Genomic DNA, 19,687 nt, shown 5'->3' on the forward strand with positions numbered 1-19,687 from the left:
GAAAAGTCAGGTTAAAGATAATCCTTGCATTACATTTGGAACTAGCACGGAAGTAAAAGACGAGCTTTGGGCAATACCCTGCAGGAACCTTGCCAGAGTCATCTGTAGAACAGTTGAAAACAAATCTGTTGTAGCCTGAAGGATGCATCTGCAGCGGAAAGGGAAAAAAAAGAGATAAGCCAGTCCTAAATCTGGATCAGAAGTGCAAGGTAAGATAGAGTGAGACAGTATGGACCAATCGAACATGAGCCAAACTAGATCTGGGAAAAATTTAGCCATGCTTGCCCTAGAATCTCTCCAAAGATAACGAGGACCCTCCTGGGGCCTGAACTGGCAACTTCRCAAAGCAGTCTTTTCTGTGCAGCTGTTGATTTTCTTCTTGAAACCTACAGGTAGGCCCTTCTCATCCCAGATCTTAGAAAAGCAATCATAGTTTGGGAATGCTTGACAAATTGACTTTTATTTGGAAATGCTGTTTTGGTTTAAATCAAAACATAGTGGTTTCTGAGATATGAAGGCCCTGTCCTTCCCAGAATAGCCACTGGGTCCTGGTTTCCCTTGGGAGCTGGGTGAGCCAGGTTTAAGTGTATGTTCTGTTGGTCTGTCTTCTCCCAGGTGAAAGTGCTTAACCCACCAAGGTCTTTGTTTCCATCTCTGCTGCTGGGGCTTTTCCACTTTGTATGCATAATTTAAACTTTTTCAAGACTAACTCATAGTTAGTGCACTCATTGGGGATGCGGTAAACCCAGGATCAGATCTCTTCTGCTGTTGGCTATTAGCTCAGAAGTGATGGAGATTTCTCTTTCCTTGTCTTCCATACCTGATAAGGCAAAATAGCCCACTTCAAATGTTGATCCTAATGAATGGACTTTCTGAAGGTTTGAATTTTTGTGCAATTGGAAAGACCATCTGTATTCACAGCAGAGCTGGCATAAATCTGGATTTTCAGCTCGTTTTCATTGCGTCTCTAGTCTGCTTGTTCTTTTCTTTTTGGCCTTGTTAGTTTGTATTGATTGGTGAGTGGTAAAGAAGGGGGGAAAGCACACACTCACAGAAAACAAAAAGGAGGAAATTAAAAAAAAAAAAATGGTGAGACCATATTTTTCATTTCATTACCATGCTCCTTCACAGCCCATATTCTGACATTTAGAACAACATAATATGCATGTCTCTGTTCATTACATTCCTTGGTACCATATAATGACAGCCATAGAGGAGGGGGGGGAAAAAAACAGTATTAAACATATACTAACCTTTGCAGGTTAAATAATACTGAAATGAGAACAGTAAAGGAGAAAAACATATTTTGTGAAAGAGTAAAAATAACCAAAATCATGACCTTGCATAGGTTAGTCAAATAATGTTGTGAAAGAGAAAAGAATATGGAATTCCAGGCAGAAATAACTAATTTTCTGCCCAATGATTTGTTCTGCATATGTATCTTTGAGCAGATCTATTGCTAGTGTTTGAACCAGGGTAAATGATGCAGGGAGACTGCTGAAACTAGAGATAGGCTTAAAGATATTCAGGAACTGATATAGGCCCATGAAAATGGGAAAGCCTCTCATAGAAAAGTCTTTTGTGTTTTGGATATAGGATATCTGTACCATGTGGAGGTATCTAAGCTATTTCCCAACAAGCAGGTGCATATATATGCCACAATGTGGTTTCAGATAGAAATACTAGCTTGGATGCTAAATATTAGAGATCTTATCCTACTTTTATATCCAGGCTAATTAGCCCTGTGTAAGAAACTGGGATATAATGATGCTACTTTGGGTTCTAGAGGTCGCTAGTCCAGAGTTAGCCTGGGTCTAGGGATACCTCTGATTGTAGAAGTATTTTAAGAGCTAAATTAAAAAAATATATATGAATGATAGAATACAGTTTTACTTTTCCCATCAGTTCTCAGAGAACTACAATGTCCTATAAGACTGTGTGGGTTTTGCTGAAATTTGTGGGGGAAGAAAAGAACAAGGAGACACTTCAGCTCTCTGATAGTGTAACATTTTGATTTTTCTTGCATTGTTTTAATTTTTGTCATTTCATATTCTTTCTGGAATGTCAATTGCAGCTTTTTCCCCCCAACTGAAGAGATTAAAATTGTCAATGGAGTTTTCTTTCATGGAGAGTTTTGAAATTTGTGAACTTTCCTCACAATAGAAACAGTCAAAATCTGTGTATTTTGTGAAAAAAGAATTCCCAGTCTTTTCAACACTAATAATTACATACTGCTAATCTTAAAGTACTCTATAAAGTAGGCCTGATGATAATCCCATGGTTTTAGAGAGGGGGAAAGTGTGTTCCTTGACTCTTGCATGATCTTCCCTAAGATCATTTCAGCTGGTGACAAGGAGTGGAGGGGAAAAATGCTGGGTTTCCTCCTTACTCTTCCTAGTTTCTATGCCTGCTACCTTCAGGTCTGCATCTAAAACTACCAGATATCAAAACATGCATCAGAGGAACCCGGGTCTGGGAAATCCGTGCTCAGGAGTGAAATCCACCCGTGCTCAGCCCAGTGGAAGGTGAGCTGGTCCGGCTGCTGCTTTGCTTGTGTGCTCGCAGCCGCCAGATTAACTAGACTGGCTGATGCCGAACCTCCTCGGAGTGCTGTAAAAAGCACCTCTCCTCAGGCGCTGTTCTCGGTCATTTATGTTTCTGATTTCTCTGGCAAGCAGAAGAGGAGAGGGCCAAGAGGGACAGCAAGGCTTGGAAAAGCTGTGAGCAACTTTCCCGTAACTATGTTTTCTGCCCAGCTGCTTCCCAAATTCAAGGGGGGCTTGGGACTCTGGGTATCTATAATTCCCACACCATAGGGAAGGTAGCCACACAGGCTGGTGGCTGAACTTTATTATTTAGCTTACTACTATCTTTCATCAGGAGAGCAGCTATTTGGAGATGCTTTATGCTCTCTCTCATGCAAAACCCTTCCTGCTCCTCCTCCCCCCACAATTTTTATTTTATTTTTTTTTAAAGTTACGGGATTTATAGACTTATTCAAAGAACGCTGTGAGGGATAACGGCAACGTGATTCTGTATCTTCAGCGAACAGCTGCCCTGCTGTCGCCGATAAGCGTTCCTGGGAGAGTGGAGATTGAAATTTAGCACTTACAAAGCACTAATTGGCACAAGTCTTCGTTAAGCATATGTGCCCTCTGCAGATACGCCATCTGACGTGTCAGCAGGGAGACCGGCGTGTCGGGCTCCTCTCCAAAGGGGGACCCTTCGGAGACCCCCTGGAGAAGGTGGAGGCACCTCTCGCACAGCAGTGGGGTCTGTGCGCTTGGGGGAGGGAGGAGAGGGGACGTCACGGTGGGGCTCCCTATGGCGGCAGRGGCCGGGCCTTGCAGCCGGGCCTGGCCCGTCCCACCACTGAAGAGGGAGTGGGCAGCTCTGTTGGGACAGGCCACGGCCATGCCAAGCAGCCAGCCATGGGTTGGGGTCCAGAGCCTGCCTGGTGAGGGTAATGGGCCAGGCAGGGCCCCGTGGTGGCCAGCGGTTCGGGTCCAGGCCTGGACCAGCGGGGGCCAGGTCGGGCATGGGCACGGCTGCAACGCGGTGGCACAGGTGGGGCCAGGTGCTAGTGGCTCGGCTGAAAGCGGCTCCCGCGGTGGCCGTGGTGTCCCCGCAGCCTGTCCCCGAGGTGGGGTGGGAGGGGGCTGCGCTGGTCCTGAGCCCCAGTAGCCAAACCGTCGGCGGGGGCGYGTGCTCAGGGCCCTTACAGTCCACTGCAGGATGCTACCTCCTGTCTAGGATGATTTTTGACTCGTCTTTTTCTGATACCCCCTGCCTTGATCAGCAGGAATATGTGGACACTCTTATGTTATCTTCGGTTCTCTGTGGGTTGATTTGTACAATGTCACCAAGCTACAAGGATGGGTCCTCCACACTCGTCTTCTGCCCTGTATGGTTTGCTTTTTAATAGCCTGATTTTGCAGCTGGTTATCTGCGGGATGGCAGGATGAGGCCCTCAGCTTGGACACAGAGCAGTGCGTGGGCATTATGGACGGTGGGAGGCGGAGAGGAAAATGGGAGCAGGCAGTAAGGGATGCTGCTGTTCATGTGATGGATCATGCTGTGAGGAGAGCAGACGGGATGCTGGTTTGGGTGCCAGATCTACTGCCAGCCGGCTGGTTGGCTCTGGTAAGCCACTGGTTTTTAGGCGATTCTCCCATCTGTCCCGCTGGCCGTATGTGACTTGTGTCACTTATGCAAATAGCAAATGCTTTGGGCAGAATCTTGCCCTGCTATGAGGGATTTAAAGAAGTTGTGATCTACAAATGAAGAAACCTGACAGTCGGATGTGTGTGTGTGTGCTCTGTCCCCCATACATTCCCCTGTTGCAATAGCTGCATGCTCACTTATGTCCTCAGCTGCCGTACCGTTCTGGTCTATCTTGCATCCTGAGTTTTTTGGGAAAGGGGCAGTGCCTGGTATGGCTTCTGCCACTGGGAATGGCAGCAGCGAGCTCTGTTYGTTTCCCCTGGTGGGAGCACTCCCTTGGCTCTCTTCCTCTGCCGTGCTGTTGTCAACTTTCACAGAGCTTATAGAAACTGAGTTTCCTCCACTACTTTGCTGCTTTTCCAAATTGGTTGAAATTCACTGATRAATGCAAAAGTTATCAGGGAGAGGGGGGCAGAGGGGGGTGTACCTGTAAGCCTTGTTTCTTARGAACCCAGGCTGAAAATAATAACAGAGGTATATAGATCAGTGTTTCTGTCAGGTAAGAAGTGTTGTGCCTCTTTAATTTACTGTGGTTTTAATGGGATAGAGGGAAAGAGAAGATATACAGCAACCTGGCACAGAGAAATGCAAAATAAATTAGTAGTAATAGAAATGGTCTGGTGGTTTATGTCCCAATTGTAGGAGTTGTTAAGGGATCCCATCATCTTGAAAGTCAGTAATTATTTTTTTTAAGGCATTAACAAAAGAGCAGGCTGAAATGTTTTGCTGGAAACTTTTTGCTAAAACTACCTTCCTTCTTCCTCCACCTTCTCCCCCCCCTCCCCAAGGTAATTTTATTCTGGAAGCATCCGCATTGRCAGGAGGGAGTAGCTCTTTGTCAAAAGAACTAATAAAACTCCTAAACCTAGAAACACTTCCATTCTGACTAAAGCTAAAACTTTTCATTGAAGTGGTGGGAATGTTGATTGGAAGTGTTATTTGGAGGTCTTAGTCTGACCTACTCAAGGCAGAGCTATTACCATCTATAGATCAGGTCAGCCATGGTTTTGTCCAGCTAGATCTTGAAAGATTCCAAAGATGGAGGTTCTGCAAATTTTCTGGGTAACCTGTTTCCTAATGTCCAGCCTGAGTCTTCCAGGACACAACTTGTGTTCGTTTGCCCTTGTTATATCATATGCCACAACCAAGAAGAATTTGACTTCATCTTCGTAACTTTTTCTCAAGTAGTTGTGGACTGATATTAGATTGTGTTTTAGTTTCCTCCAGACTAGACAAACTCAGATCTCAACCTCCTCTTGTAGGTTGTGCGCTCACCATCTTGGTAGTCCTTCACCTGTCAGTTCTTCCTCAATTTCTCTGTAATTTTCTTGAACTGGTGGGCCAACACTGCAAACAGTATTTCTTGTGCAACTTCTCCAGCACTCAGAAGAGGAGGACAACTTCCATTGAGCTCCTGGTGGTGGTCTTCCTAATGTAGCCCAGTATGCAGTTTGCCTTATTTGTGGTGAGAGAATATTTTTTGGTTTGTATTCAGCATGGCATTCACTGTAATCTCCAGGCCCTTTTCAGTGTGGCTAATACCCAACCAGTTAATTCTCAGCATGTACCAATTCATGGGTTATTCTGCCCCAGGTGCAGAACTCTACTTCACATAGTTAAGCTCCATGAGGTTTCTGTTGGCCCAATTCTCAAATTTCTCAAGGCCCCTCTGTACTGAGTCTCTCTTGTTCATTACTCTAATTTAGTATCATCTGCAGAGTTGCTCAGTGTCTCATCATCTGAGTCCTTGATGAAGATGTTGAACAATATTAGTCCCAGTTATAAACCCCTGGGGTCTTCTGCTTGTTGCTAGTTGCCAACTACACGCTGAACCGTTGATTGCTACTCTTTGACAGTCCTATCAGTTTTCAGTCCATCTCAGAGCTGGTTTGTGCATGAAGGTGCACCGTTGTTTAGATGCCTGCTTGATAGTGATGGGCAGCCTCAGACATGCGGAGGTATAATCCAGGGTGTAAGCTTGTACAGCCCAGAAATGAACTTGCTTGAAACTCTCCCCTAGTGAGTGGTGCATGACCCTCATCTCTTGCCTATCCTATTTGTATTACAGCTGTTCAGCCCTCACAGTGGATCAAAAATCTGATAGGTCTCCTGTCCCTTTCAGATTTTGGGAGAGGCTGAAAACAAGAGTGTTTGAACTATTGCCAAAATCCAGTAGCAATTCAGGTGGGGATGTCCATTCTATTACAACATCAGTGTGTCTTTAAAATGAGCTTCCTGTTATCATTCCCATTTCTGGGTACTTAGCTGTACTAAATTCTGTTCTGCTGGAAGATACTCATAGCTAGCTAAGAATTGTTGAGGCTTTGGTGTCTGAGGATTGTATTAATGWTTTCTGTTACAGTTGAGGAGGGGTGGTGAAAGGCAACACTTTGAACTCAGCTGGAGGCAGTAGCTGCACAGTTTGTCTGGTGGAAGAGCGTGTGATTTAGATTTTGTTGAAGACTCTGAGGGAAAGAGAAAGGAGCATAGTGTCAGGCCCACCTCTGCAGAGGTTGCCTTTCTGACCTGTGGTCAGCAAAACCTTGTCACTTTTCCTGTCTCCTTGCAGTAAGATCTAGTAATTAGAGCCTCAGTAGTCCAACTCATGGCAGTATTTGGAGAAACAGTGAGAAACCTAGGTACAATCTCACAAAGTAATAGAGACTCCTGCTGGGGGGGCGGAGGGGAAGGTATTGGCATCTCTTTTGAGAGTCTAGGATGAAAATTCTGTTCCTTCAGCTGTTAAAAGCTATGTATTTACCAATAGAGCTGAAGATGATGTCCTCTGATTGGAATTGCTTTGTGGGGAGCTCACTGCTTAGCAGTGTTACCATACATGTGCAGATGCACACACCCAGAAGTGAGAAGTCTTTTCCTTTCTGGGTTATCTCAGGTTTGTAGGGTCTGGTGTTGAAAACCCCAATTTATTAAAGGATGTGCCGAAAGCACAGTGAATGAAATCACTATGTGTGTGGTTTAGAGCCCTAACTGAAACGTGTGGTGGCATTTTAAAATCTTGTATTTTTCATTGTAGAAGCTGGTCTCAAYTGATCAGTTTATTTCTAGTGAATTGAAATCTTTAGGGGGTGGCTGCCCCTTTGCAGCGTTCTTAGGCCTTTTTCCAAGAAAGGGGACACAACTGGAGACAGGCTAGTGGGTTATCCATGGGCCACAGCTGTAAGGATCAGTTTCAGTGCTCAGGAAACAGAGCAAAAAGCTGTCACCATTTCTACTGCATACAGCAGATCTCTTCTTGTATCCTGGAACATTATGTCAAGCATTCAGCTCCTTCCCATTTCACACTGCTTCCTAGGATAAGGGAAAATGAAGAACTGGTTGGCAATATCACGCAGAGGAGTTGAACAGGGGAAGAWCTGATTGGCTCAACATACATCTCTGCAAATACTTCCCATGTCAGTTTAGGCAAATGCTTTTAACAATTCATTCAATTATGTTAAGCACCCATTAAAGGAATCCTAAGCCCTCCCTGGGGTCATTTCAGTTCTATGAGATTGTAATTGTTTCAGACTAACCATGATTTCTTCTTTTGCCTTCAGGTGATTCTAATTCTGACAAAGCTGTATGACTACAACCTGGGAAGCATCACAGAGAGCTCTCTTTGGAGGTATGGAGATGAATTGAGTTAATTACCACCTTACTTAAATAGGAACAGTCCAGTACAATTCTTTTATTGAATTTAATTGGATTTTTTTTAATGTGTTGGAAGGTTTGTAGCTAAGCCTTCTGTSTCTCATATCTGTTCCTCATACTCAAGGATGAAGAGGCTGAAGTCTGATTGTCATGTTCATCTTGATGATAACATATTTCATGAACCTGCTGTCATTTGATTTCCCCTTTCCCATCTTATTCAGAATGAAATCAACCAATTAGTTTATTTTTAGAAGAACCCAACAGCCTTAGGCCCTTGTTTGTAATGAAGGATCTCATGGCTGCTCTACTGTCCCAGGCAGTCCATATGAAAAGTCAGTGCTATTAAGAATGTGAGGGAGTATCTGTGAATAAAGTTTGCTCGAATGAGTAGTAAAGGTCTACTTATTCAGGACTTGTTGGTATTAGTACCAATTAATTGATTTCCACTTGTGTGATGCTGTCTGTTGTAGTAGTTTATAGGGGATGCCTTGATACTTCAAGGATTTCAAAGCATTGCATGCACTGTGTGAGCCAAAGGAAAGAATTGGGCCATGATCTATTTCTTAAGGCTATTATTTGGTTTTGAGAGTAGATCATGTCTGTTTTTACTTCTCCGAAAAAAGGATCTAAGTGGTGTCCCTAGTGGTACTTTTAGCAGCTGTAATGGATGAACCACAAGTTCTTTCATGGTTCTACCTGCTAAACTCTTTTGGGCAGTCTAGGAACTTTGTATGCAGGTCACTGAAGATGGGCAGATTGTCTTGATACAAGAAAACTTTGGATATGTTGAAACTGAAACTTCTTGTGAGAATGATGGACTTGTTTAGGAAAGGTTTTTCAGCTGCAAGGAAGAATTCTGGGTCAGAAGTAGAAAGAATAACCTTGCTGTTCAAGGAACTGGGCAAGGATTTAAGAGAATGACATAGGGTTTTGACCTGGAGCGTCTTCTAAACTTAGAGTGCTCTACCCACTAGCCTGCAGAAAAAGCAATATTTCTCTCAGCCCTGGAGAAATTAAAAAAGAAAATAAAAAGAACAACAAACTAAAACTTCAAAACTTTTAGGGTTTATTCTGAAGAGCAGCAAAAACACTCAAAAGTATCAGTATTTTGTGGGGTTGGATAAATGGTTTCTCATCCTGCTCTGGGGATAATCAAATCTTTCCATTTCATATGTATTGCTGCTAGGGCTTGAGATCAAAAATGATCCAATTGCCTCTAGTGCCTTTGTCTTTACTATGATATGCACGCTAAGGTGCTCAACACAGAGTCTTTCAGGGCTGTGGCTTTGGGAATAGTTTCCTCAATGAGCTGTGGGCTGKATGCTTCATTTCTCAATGGTTTTGAGAGAGAATATTTGTAAATGTAAAATATATGATTTTTGATTTTTTCCTCTTGCTACTCRGTCATTTCACCCTGGGATATCTGCATCACTGTTTCATCAGGCGTTGGTGAAGGCCTGGTGTTACCATGTGGAGATGCCTCCTTCTCTGTTCTAGACAGTGCTTGATAAGAGCTACTTTGCTCATCTGATGCGGTGTAGGATTGTGCTGAGATACTGGTTGCAGGCTGAAAATACGACAGCCAAATTAGAGCGGGCAACACACCTCTCATTGAGATGTATGAACTTGGGCACAAAACTGTGCTGATGGGCTTATGCTGTTGCCCATTTCAGAACTGGTTTCTGTGGAGCATGCCACAGTGGCCTACATTTTATTCCTGATTCAAAGAGAAGGAGCTGTGAATGTCACTAGAGGATGTACCAGAAGCTAGGGCCTTGGTGAAGAAACAGGCATAGATTCTAGCGAGTGATTGCAATGCACTTTTCTGGACTTCAGACAGTCCTAATGTCAGAAGGTGATTAAGAATGTAGGAACAGCTATATTGTYTCCTCTAGCCAATATCCTATCTCCAACAAAGCAGTCTAAGGAAGAACATACAAACAAGATTATCATATCTGACACTTCCTCCTAATACTCTTCTAGCCTTCATTCTTAAGCTTGAAGATTAGGGTCTTTCCTCACCCTTCAGCTTAATGTTTATCTGAGTCTTAATCATTTTCTGTGTTTTTTGGATGTATTGGGATTTTTTATTGCAGGAACTAGCTTCCTTAATATCTCCCTGAGCCTTTAAAAAAATTTTAGCACCTGTGACATCTTTTAGCAAGGAGTTCCTCAGATTGTTTGAGGAACTATTTGGTTTGTTCTGAACCCATCAGCTCCAGATTCACTTGGCACACACCACTTTTTAGAAGAACTTGGTTACAGCTGCATGCCTGGGCATCCAGAATTCCTGGGCAAATTCTTTGGACTAGAAGAAYTAGGACAGCTAAAATCAACCCAGTTATCTTTGTACTGTTTCACTATAGTTCTTGATCCATTCTTCAGCGTTCGTGATTGCTGTGAATGTTGCTGATGCACTTCATTTTCATATCAGTCCCGTTCCTGTTGTTCCACACAAGCCTCAGGTGGTTATGCTGTGCTCCATCCTGAGTCTGGCTCTGCTTTTAGATCCCTGCTTACTATTCAGGCATGTCTTTGGGTCACTAATAAATATCCTTCTGAAGATCCCAGGACAGCTCCTCTGTTCTTAGTGTAATGGAAAGAAATGACAAGATGTGTATATCTTATTATTTAATGCTCCTGATGGAGGTTATTATCTTTCGCTCCTCCTGGCTGCTTAAGTGACATGTTAATTTAAATCTCTCTGCTTGTTTAAAAAGGATAGAAAAATGGAATTGAGAGAAGGGGAGAAACATATTCTGCCCTTTAATTTATTTCATGCCGCAAGGTTTGATGTTGGGGAATGGAAGAAAGCATGATCTCATGTCTGGTTTGATTTCTGATGCCAAGAATTCTGTTTCTGAAGGATGGAGGAAAAAGGTAATTCTGCAGCTACCTGCAGCTGAAGAGGAAACTCTGCCTTGAATACATGACAAAGAAATACCACTCTCGCCTCCTGTGCAGAGTGCATTCAGAAGGGTTGATGAATGATGAGGGGCTGTTTAGAAGCATGTCACAGCCACGAGTCATTTGTGTTATAGCTGGTTATAAGCACATCTGTCATTTGAAGGTGTAGTCGGGTGATTTAAGCAGTCTTGTGACTGATGGGACTGTAACCATCTATAACACAACTATGCCACTGCCTACAAGATATGAATCTGTCTTCTTTATAAACACACTACTACCTGCTAGGATGGTGTTTCTTTGTAATTTTTCAGCCAGTTTAACTCCAGCTGGCTGCAGTGCTAATGGATGGAGATYGCCCTTCCAAAAATACCGATGAATTAAGAGACCACTGGCGACAGACATGAAGGCATGAAATACAGTAAGAGAAAAGAGAATCTATATAGTCTTCTAGAGAGCTGAGGCTTGGCAGCTCACCAAGCTTTGGGTGGCAAGTGAGATGCTGCTTCTGTAGGCACTAAATGAGATTTCTCATCAGGGTGGACCTCATTTTAATTACACTGTTATCCTCTGAGCAGACWGTKTYYMCWSTKTTKKRSRTWTTTTTTTTATTATTTTTGCAGATCYTTTTATAGAGAAGAAAGAAAACAGGGTGGAGAAAAGATTATYTGTCCCTGAGCAATTAACTGAGTATACTGGTCTTATTTCTCTTCTCCAAGATATCTTGCAGATCACAAAGAGGATTAAGCTGTGAGTTAGGAGAAGATGGTTTTTACCACTGGAGTAAGATAAGCATATGTTCAATAAATAAAAATGTCAGAATAGTGACTATGGTATCCATGAGCCACAGACAGAGGTGGGGGAGGGCTAATTTTTTTTTCTTGCCTCTATTTGTATAAATATGGTTGCTCTGGAGAGATGTGCAGGAATCTTTCCTTCAGGGAAAAAGGCCTGACAAGCAATGAGTGCTGCCCTTTCCCTCCACGCCTTCCTATATTAGTTCTGCATTTGGTCAGGAAGGAATAATTTCATGGAACTTGCCAGGACCACAACAGTGTAAAATGAGCAATAATTAGACTTTGCTTTTCAGTCAGTAAGTAGGAAGATGTAGAGTTTGCCTGGTTTGAGATCATTTATGTTCTAAACTCAGATTTGTTGCTTTGTTCTGGCAAGTTCTTGATGATCCTTCTACTTTCTGAAGCTGTGCCTAAACTCTGAGCTCCCCAGTTCAGGAGTGCTCAACACTTCCAGCCTGTCCCCCACCGTACCCCAGGTACTGATTTTTTTTTTTTGCTCTAAGGAAACTCTAGCACATTTGCCATAAAGGAATCTCAAGGACTCTGGAAAATACCTATACCTCATACAGATCTAGCTTCAACTTTCCATAGATTAAGCAGGGGATGTTAATAGTTCCTATTTTTTCTGGAGACCTTTGGGTGGCTTTAGCTACCAGGTGTTTGCAACATTTTGAAGATCAGCAGGTGCTAAATATTACAGGTGTTGAAGCAAGGAACTGAACTCCAGGACTCTCTTTCTAGTTTTGTCATGGCCTTGTTGTGCAACCTTAAGCTTAATTCTTTTAACCCTTCTATCAGTTTACTCAGCTGTGAACAGAGAAAATAATGTTTACTTATCACCTGAGATTTGTTATAAAGCTTGGTGATTTTATGTTTATGAAACACCTTGCTGACCATGGGTGCAAAAGTACCAGAGCTGAAGAGTCTTCAACTGAGTGTGTGTTTTGTGTGTGTGTGTGTGTGTGGTTTTTTTTGTTTTTTTCCTCCAGGATGCTGAGTTTGGAGAGAGGCAAAGGCAGACCTATTTCTGGGACTGCAGGTTGCTTTTTGGTTTCAAGGGTTTTTTGGAGGTGGGGAGGGGTTTAGAAAACTGATGATGATAGGATCAGTTCATAGCTTTTTCCCCTGTTGACAGTTGTCTTCTAGGAAGGCTGGATGCAATGCTTTCCATCATTCCAGAGATATTAGATTGTTGTCCTCCCTTTGCATCAGCAGTCACTATCCCTTGATTTTCATTGTCCTGTTTCTCTGGGATCTAGATGTCCTATAGAAAATTTGCTAGGCTTAGATGTACGCACCCATCACACCTTCCAGCACCACCAATGGACATCATCTTGCGTCTCTGTCCCTTTGAGAAGGGAACTCGGGCATGCAAGCCAGAAGAGAACCAGATCCCTCAGAGCATCTCTGTCCCTTGGTGTAGGAATAGCCTTCATTTCTACCATGAGACAACTTGATGAAGTAAATATTTCACTGAGGGTTAAGTGYGAAGACACCACCTCTCACTCAAGGAATTCTGAGCAATATGCTTTTGGATAACAATTATTGCTATGTCCTCTTCTGCTATCGGCCACTGCTGGASACAGGATGCTGGACTAAGGTAGACCTTTGGTCTATTACAATTGGTGCTATGTCTGCATGATGGGTAGTCTCATGATCATTGTCATGCATAGGAGCGTTTTGGAGAAAACGCTTGCTGATGGAAATGGGCTTGTGTTAATACGTCAGACCATGAACAGGAGCAATGGAGTAACAGGAGTGTGTTCTCTCTTGTAGTTGCTATAGGGATAGTAGCCTTAGGGGGAGAGGTAGGTATAGACTGAGGATCGTATCTGAATAAAAATCTCATAAAATTAGCCAAAATACATCTATTAGTCCTTTGATTGTCTCTTGACTTCTGTTGTTTGCGAAGTCCACTTGTCTTATCTGTATGTTTATCCCAGCTCTATGGATATAGATCTATACTTTGAAGCCCTGCGTTTACACTTGTTCATGCAATTTTCCTGCTACTTGTTACGTATGGAAGAATGCCCTCATTCAGATCAGGGCTATAGTCGCCCATGTTGTTGTCATTATTGTTGATGTGTTTCTGAAGACTTTCTTTTTCCAAACTTGCAGGTTCTTACAACAGGAGGCTTCAAAGGTTGGCAGTATTTACTTGCTTCCTTTGAGGAAAATTGCCAGGATATTCCTATTACTGTATTCATTGGTCTCCCGCATATTTTACGCTAGCTCTTTTCTTGTCTGTTTTGTAGATGGGCTGTTCTCAATTCACATTTATTTTCAACCTGCTGAGCCACATTAATAAGGTCATAACCTGTGGCTTAGTGACACAGCATAGTCTGCAGCAGCAGAACAGCAGAAAATTTGGGTCTTTTAGCTGGAGTAGGTAGGAGAAGCAAATTCATATGAGAAAGGAACTGAGAAAGTGGGGGGAGGGAAAGTCTTTCACTAAGTACACTTTAACCAGCAGTTTTGTAGGAAAGGAAACTTGAAAGAACTATTTGAAATGCTTTTATCCATAAATATGGTGCCTCAGTTGCTCCGTGTGACTAAGTCACTTTCCCTAACTGAATATCAGAGCTTGATAAACACAGCTACRCTATCTCCCATGGGCATTTACTGAAGTTGTAACAGTGACATTTCCTTGTGTCTTTATTTATTTGCACTTTCTCTCCTGCAAACATATGAACTACTGACTGCTCTGTACATAGATGCCTGAAGGCATCTGGGGGGAAGGGGAAAGAGTGAATTTGCAGGCTCAGCTATTCACGAAGGAAACTATCTTTTTATGGTTTGATCAGTGGGAGATCTGCCTGTATTGGAGGCAGGCTTAGAACATGGATTTCATGCACTGACTAAATGAGGAGCTGAGCGCAGCCTTTTTCTTATGGCATGGGACACTGCATTCAGCCCCCAGAACCTCTAGGGGCTTTGCAGTTTCTGTAGCTATCAATTTTTTACATGAGAGGGCTCATATATTACTGTTAGTCACCAGAGTAATAAACTTTTAATGCAGTCAACTCTTCTAGTTGGTTGCCAAAGTTTCCTTGGATATTTTGCCTGCTATCAAAAGAGTTCTGTTAAAGCTGGGGGGGGAACCCTACCTAGAAAATGCAAGTTGCAGCAGATGCTTCAATAGGTCCYAGTTTAGCAAGGCACTTAAGAATGGGATAGAATTCAATAAGATTTATCTGTCTTGAAGAATGAGGGCCAGTATAACTCTTGCGTTTTGGGGCCTGGCTTTTGTCTTYGTTTAGTCAATGGCAAATGAGTTGTGCCTTGACATAACAGGAAGGGAAGGATCATACCCTGATACTTTGAAGGACCAGATTTAGTTCAGGATTTAATGACGTGCTCCTCATGGCCTCATCTGCATGGATAAAACATTCAGCATTAATGAAGATGCAAATTTATTAAGCACATTAAAAATGTATTCTGTTGCAGCCAGTCATGAAATGTAGCAGTGTTATCAAGTAAATCAAAAAGAACAAAACCCAATTAATTTGCTGCATGAAAACCAACATGTAAATCAAGATAATGAATATTAATGTTAATATATAATATTCTTTAAACAACAGATACGCAGTGTTCATGCCACTTCATAGACATATAATGTTCTAAATGCAGCTTGTCAATTCTTGTTCTGCAGATTAGGAGACAAACTCGCACATCTGTGTTTCCCAGATTGTACCTGTTTTGCAAATGATATTGATAAAACATAGCAGAATACTCTGGTGCTGGTCCATGGGGTGCAYCCATATGTTGTGGCTGTATAATAAACACAGATGAGCTGGACAGGAGCTGATATGTAAGAGGAAAGACAAATAACACAGTAGTTAATGGTTCTTAAGCACAAAACAAAATATCCTTTGTGTTCTGTTTTCCCATCTTTTTCAGATCTATGCAGTCGCTCCTGCAAAGCTGGGTAAAATGGTGCTTATCTTTTCAGAGGGATATTTCTTCCACTAATTACAAAAAGGAAAGGCCATATTTGGGGCTGAGCTTGGGTAAACCAAAACTACTCCAGTTAAGTTAGTTATACTACCTTRAAATCTGATCTTTCAGGTCTTCAGGTACAGGGCAYAGGTATTTCTGCATCTGTCCCTTGSGATTTGTACAGGCAAATGGTCAAAGATTATTATTACTACAGAAAGGGCCAGACATGTCACTAAYTCCCTCCCAAAGGATGTGGTGAAACACCTGGAAATTGTGTGCTGTAAAAATTCSTATTTAAATATGCACCAACTTTGCCACTTCCTGTGCAGCGTAAACTGACAACTTTTTTTTCTATAAAACAGCGGTTTGCTTAGAAGTGACCTTTTCTTCTGATTTCTGTAACCTACCAGATCAGAATTGGACAACACRTAACAGGAGAAGTAAAGCCCACAGCTAGTTTGCATCTTCAGTACTGATAGCAAAGGCAGCTTTGTAGTGTTGGCCTGCCAGCAGCTTCTGTGCCTCAGAAGACAGGGTCATGCTTAGCAGCAGTGGGCTGGTCTTCCTAATTTCAGAAGCTTAGTGAGGGAAACATCTCCCCCTACGCTGATCATGAGGAAGGTCTAGAGTCCTTCCTCTGGGGACATTGGCTGGGACTCCAAATCTGTTTGTGAGCACCAGTTATTTTTAGTAAATGCTGTGCTTTGCAGGGAGCCAGAGCTGTTTATGRCAAGGAGGGTTCATTTTGCCTCGTGTCATTCAGATGTCCTGACTGTAGCAGGTTTGTCTTGTACCCTTGAGGTCCTCGGTGCACTCAGCACTGAGAAAGCTCGTGCTTTGTCCAGCAGAGACAACTTGAGGGAGACTTGATCCCTGGTGAACAAGGCATTAGCTTGCACAGTTCTACTTCTCCATACAAAGGCTTGGGGAAGTGTGAGGGGATTCGGAAACTTTTCTTTCCTGGCTCAGTGCCTCCCCTTGCTATTGCACTGAATCATTTTGCTGGTGAGAATCATTAAGTGGTGGGCGAAGATGCGTCAGGATGATGATGAGCAATTACATTACTCTAAACTGATACACTGTGTTATCAGTGTGGGGGGGGCATCTTCCTTCTGTCTCCCCTTGTTTTCCCCCACCTTTCTCCAAATGAATTTATTCCATAAGGAAGTTGCATGGATTTTTCTAGCATGCATCTTACTTTTGGGTGTAAAGATAAAACTCTCTTCAATTATCTTGCTATTTACGTAGATTGTACTTCTATGAGAGAGGCTGAATTGAAAAGTAATAGGAATTTACCGAGAAGCCACATGTATTGTGTATTAAATGACTTCATAAGGAGAGATAGATTTTGATATCCAATCTTCCCTTAAGGCAAAATGCTTGTACAAAGATAGTGTTGCTAGTTCTGTTAATTTGCTTGTACTGCTGTATTGCAATGGTCTGTGTACATATCTGTGTGTGTATGTGTTTGTTCCCATGTATTCCCTCCTGTTTTTCCTTCAGCCTGAGCTGCTGGAGGCAGGCAACTGTTCACAATCTCAGCTTTTCTGTGGTGGGAGAAAAAACAGCTTCTTGGTGTTCATGTGCTGAAAAGAGAACTGAAAGACTGCAACTGCTGTACAAATAGGAAAGCCCAAACATTTATTCTGAAAGCTCGTTTCTTGAGATTTTTCTTCCTTGCTTGAAGCTGGTAGGGGAGGGTACATAGGAGGGAGACAGCAGAAGAAATTAGCAGTTATTTTATGATATTTGAATCACTGACATTGGTGATTAGAACAGATTGAAAAAGATTTAACGTAAGGTTTTTGAAGCTCAAATATTTTAAGGGAGCTYGTTAGTGATTATATCTTTGGGAAGATGAATCAGGATGGGGTGCAGTTTCTGTGCGGGATGGATTCCTCCATGGACTGGGAGTGCAGGTGCTTGTTTGTCATCTCAAAGACAGGTCGGGATTGCAGCTCTTATCAGGCCAGGCAGAGCCTTGAGCCTGGCTTTCTTACAAACCGCTTGAATGCACTGGTTACTGGCTTACGTGATTACACTGTCAGCTCCTTCCTTTACTTTCAAACAGGCATTTCAAAAAATCTTTTCTGTTCTGCTAGGGGGGAAAAAAAAGCAAATTTTGTTTGCTTTTCATAGAACTGGAATTTTCCAGCTTTTCCTGTGGTGGTAAYGCTTCARAGTTTCTCTGCCAACTAACAGAACRGGAGAGAAGACACCCACCCCTCTGGAGCGAAACTGGGAGCCAGGTATTGCCCGTACACAGGGGAGAACCACGTTTGGGTGGCGAGGACACACACGTGCTGGGAGGCAGTCCGTGGGGATGCCAGGTTTCTTGTCACTGATTAAAAGCTGCCAGTCTTCAACAGCAAGCAGAGTTGGAGAGAGCTTTTTGTTAGCTGCTCGGTGTTCAGCTGCCACATTGATAGAGCTGGTAACCACTGGGGAAGATGGGACTGCCATCAAAATTGGGCCCGCATTGTCCTTTTGCATTTGAATACAAAACTAAATTTTTAAAAGTAAACTAAAAGGGAGGCTGGAGGCCAGAAGAATTGCATGCTGGAAACCCTTCTGTAGGACAGGAGGATGAAAAGCAGCTGTAGGCACGTGTAAGCTCCCATTGTGCTTTACCAATGAGTCACTGTGTTACTGATAGTTCGAGTGTGTTTGTTTTCCCCAGCTATCTCAGCTCCCGGGGATCAATGTAGGAGGCTGAAAAACACACGCTTTTGGTCTCTTCTATTTATTTCTCTCCTGCTTGTRGGAAACAACATGATTTCTGCTTAGAGCTGGAAATTGAGAACCACAGCTGGGAGTCCCAGCTTTCCTATGTTCAGCTTTAGGCAAGTTTCTTCACCATATCRTGTGTGGGAAATGGGGTTATGTTACCTGTCCATCCGCAGTAAATGGACAGACTTTTGGATGAAACTCACTAATAAATACCAGTCTTAGAGCAGGGAAAAAAGCTACAGTGCCTACAGTTTTCATSCATACATAGCTGAAGACTAGCAGAGATTTGGCCTATGCTTTATCAAGCCAAACCATTGGTATGTCTAGTCCAATATCTAAGACAATCTTGAGAAACTCTTAATTGTCTTTGGGTGCTGAGCAAATTGCCATCTTTGRGTCAAATTATGATGTCTTCAGTTGTAAAATTCTGCCCTAAAAGAAGCTAATCATGCAAAAGGGTAAGAAAAGAGATTAAAAACCAAACTCTTTTAGTCAGTTCTTTTCTTTGCAAGGAAGGAACATCAACACAAAGACGGATTCATGGCAATGGACTGTGTGGCTTCTCAGAGAAGGGCTACTAGATGGGGGAAGCACTAGAGATGGCAGCAGAAAGAAGTCTCTRTTGACCTCATTTGTAATAGTTGCTTCCTTATGAAGTTATGAAACATCTTTCTTCTCCTAATTGTATTTGTAACTTCTCCCCGGCTCCTCTGTTTTTGTGATTTCTGGGAGGTGAGGGAGGCAAAACCACAGCCCTTCTTTCTCCTTACTCTCTGGTGGTACTGCTTAATTGGAAGCAACACCCTTCCATGATATACACTAGGTAAGGATGTGAATTTTTTGCAGAGTTTTTWTTATTTTCCTCAAAATTTTCCTAGCTAGAGCTTGCAAGAGGTGGTCTGCTGTTTTTACTAGCCTGCCTCTAGTAGCAGCCAATAAATGATAGTTAATATCAGTGTTAAACTCTCAAAACAAACCTGCTGCCATTGGGATAACTATTTTTCTCTAGAGAAATCAGCTTATGCCCTGTAGCATGAATTTTGATGACTTGCCATATTAGCATGAATAACTATATAAAAAAAATTATAGGCTATAAAATTACCTGGCCCTTTCCAATAAACGCATCTGTGGCTTGTAAGACTCTGACCTGCTTTTGCTGTGAGCAGTGTGAACTGACTRCAGGCATTGTGAAAATATCATTTCTCTTCATTTCCCTGCCAATGCTYGAGTGACGATGTGCTCTCTTATGAGGCAGCATAAAATTTAGAGGCTAGTCACGATGAGGGTAGTAAGAAAGAAACTTAAAGACCTCAGTAAATTTCCCTTCTAACTGTTCCCTTTTCAAAGGTAAATGGTCTTATTCTTTGTAATCTCTCCTTGTATGTTAACAGCTTTCACAGTGTAACTCTTTTGTAAGAAAAGCACATTACCATCCGAGTCTG

General features: G+C 42.5%; 1 protein-coding gene across 1 annotated transcript in view; it reads left to right on the top strand.

Annotated features, from left to right (window-relative positions):
* Positions 1–19,687, top strand: part of SORCS1 (sortilin related VPS10 domain containing receptor 1) — a 315,565-nt gene that overhangs the window by 91,331 nt on the left and 204,547 nt on the right. The window contains exons 5-6 of the mRNA XM_026069669.1: positions 3,939–4,143; positions 7,782–7,849. Of these exons, the coding sequence (XP_025925454.1) occupies positions 3,939–4,143; positions 7,782–7,849 (273 nt within the window). The remainder of the gene's footprint in view (positions 1–3,938; positions 4,144–7,781; positions 7,850–19,687) is intronic.

Source organism: Apteryx rowi, unplaced genomic scaffold (genome assembly GCF_003343035.1).
Source record: "Apteryx rowi isolate R43461 unplaced genomic scaffold, aptRow1 scaffold_3, whole genome shotgun sequence".
Classification (NCBI taxonomy): Eukaryota; Metazoa; Chordata; class Aves; order Apterygiformes; family Apterygidae; genus Apteryx; species Apteryx rowi.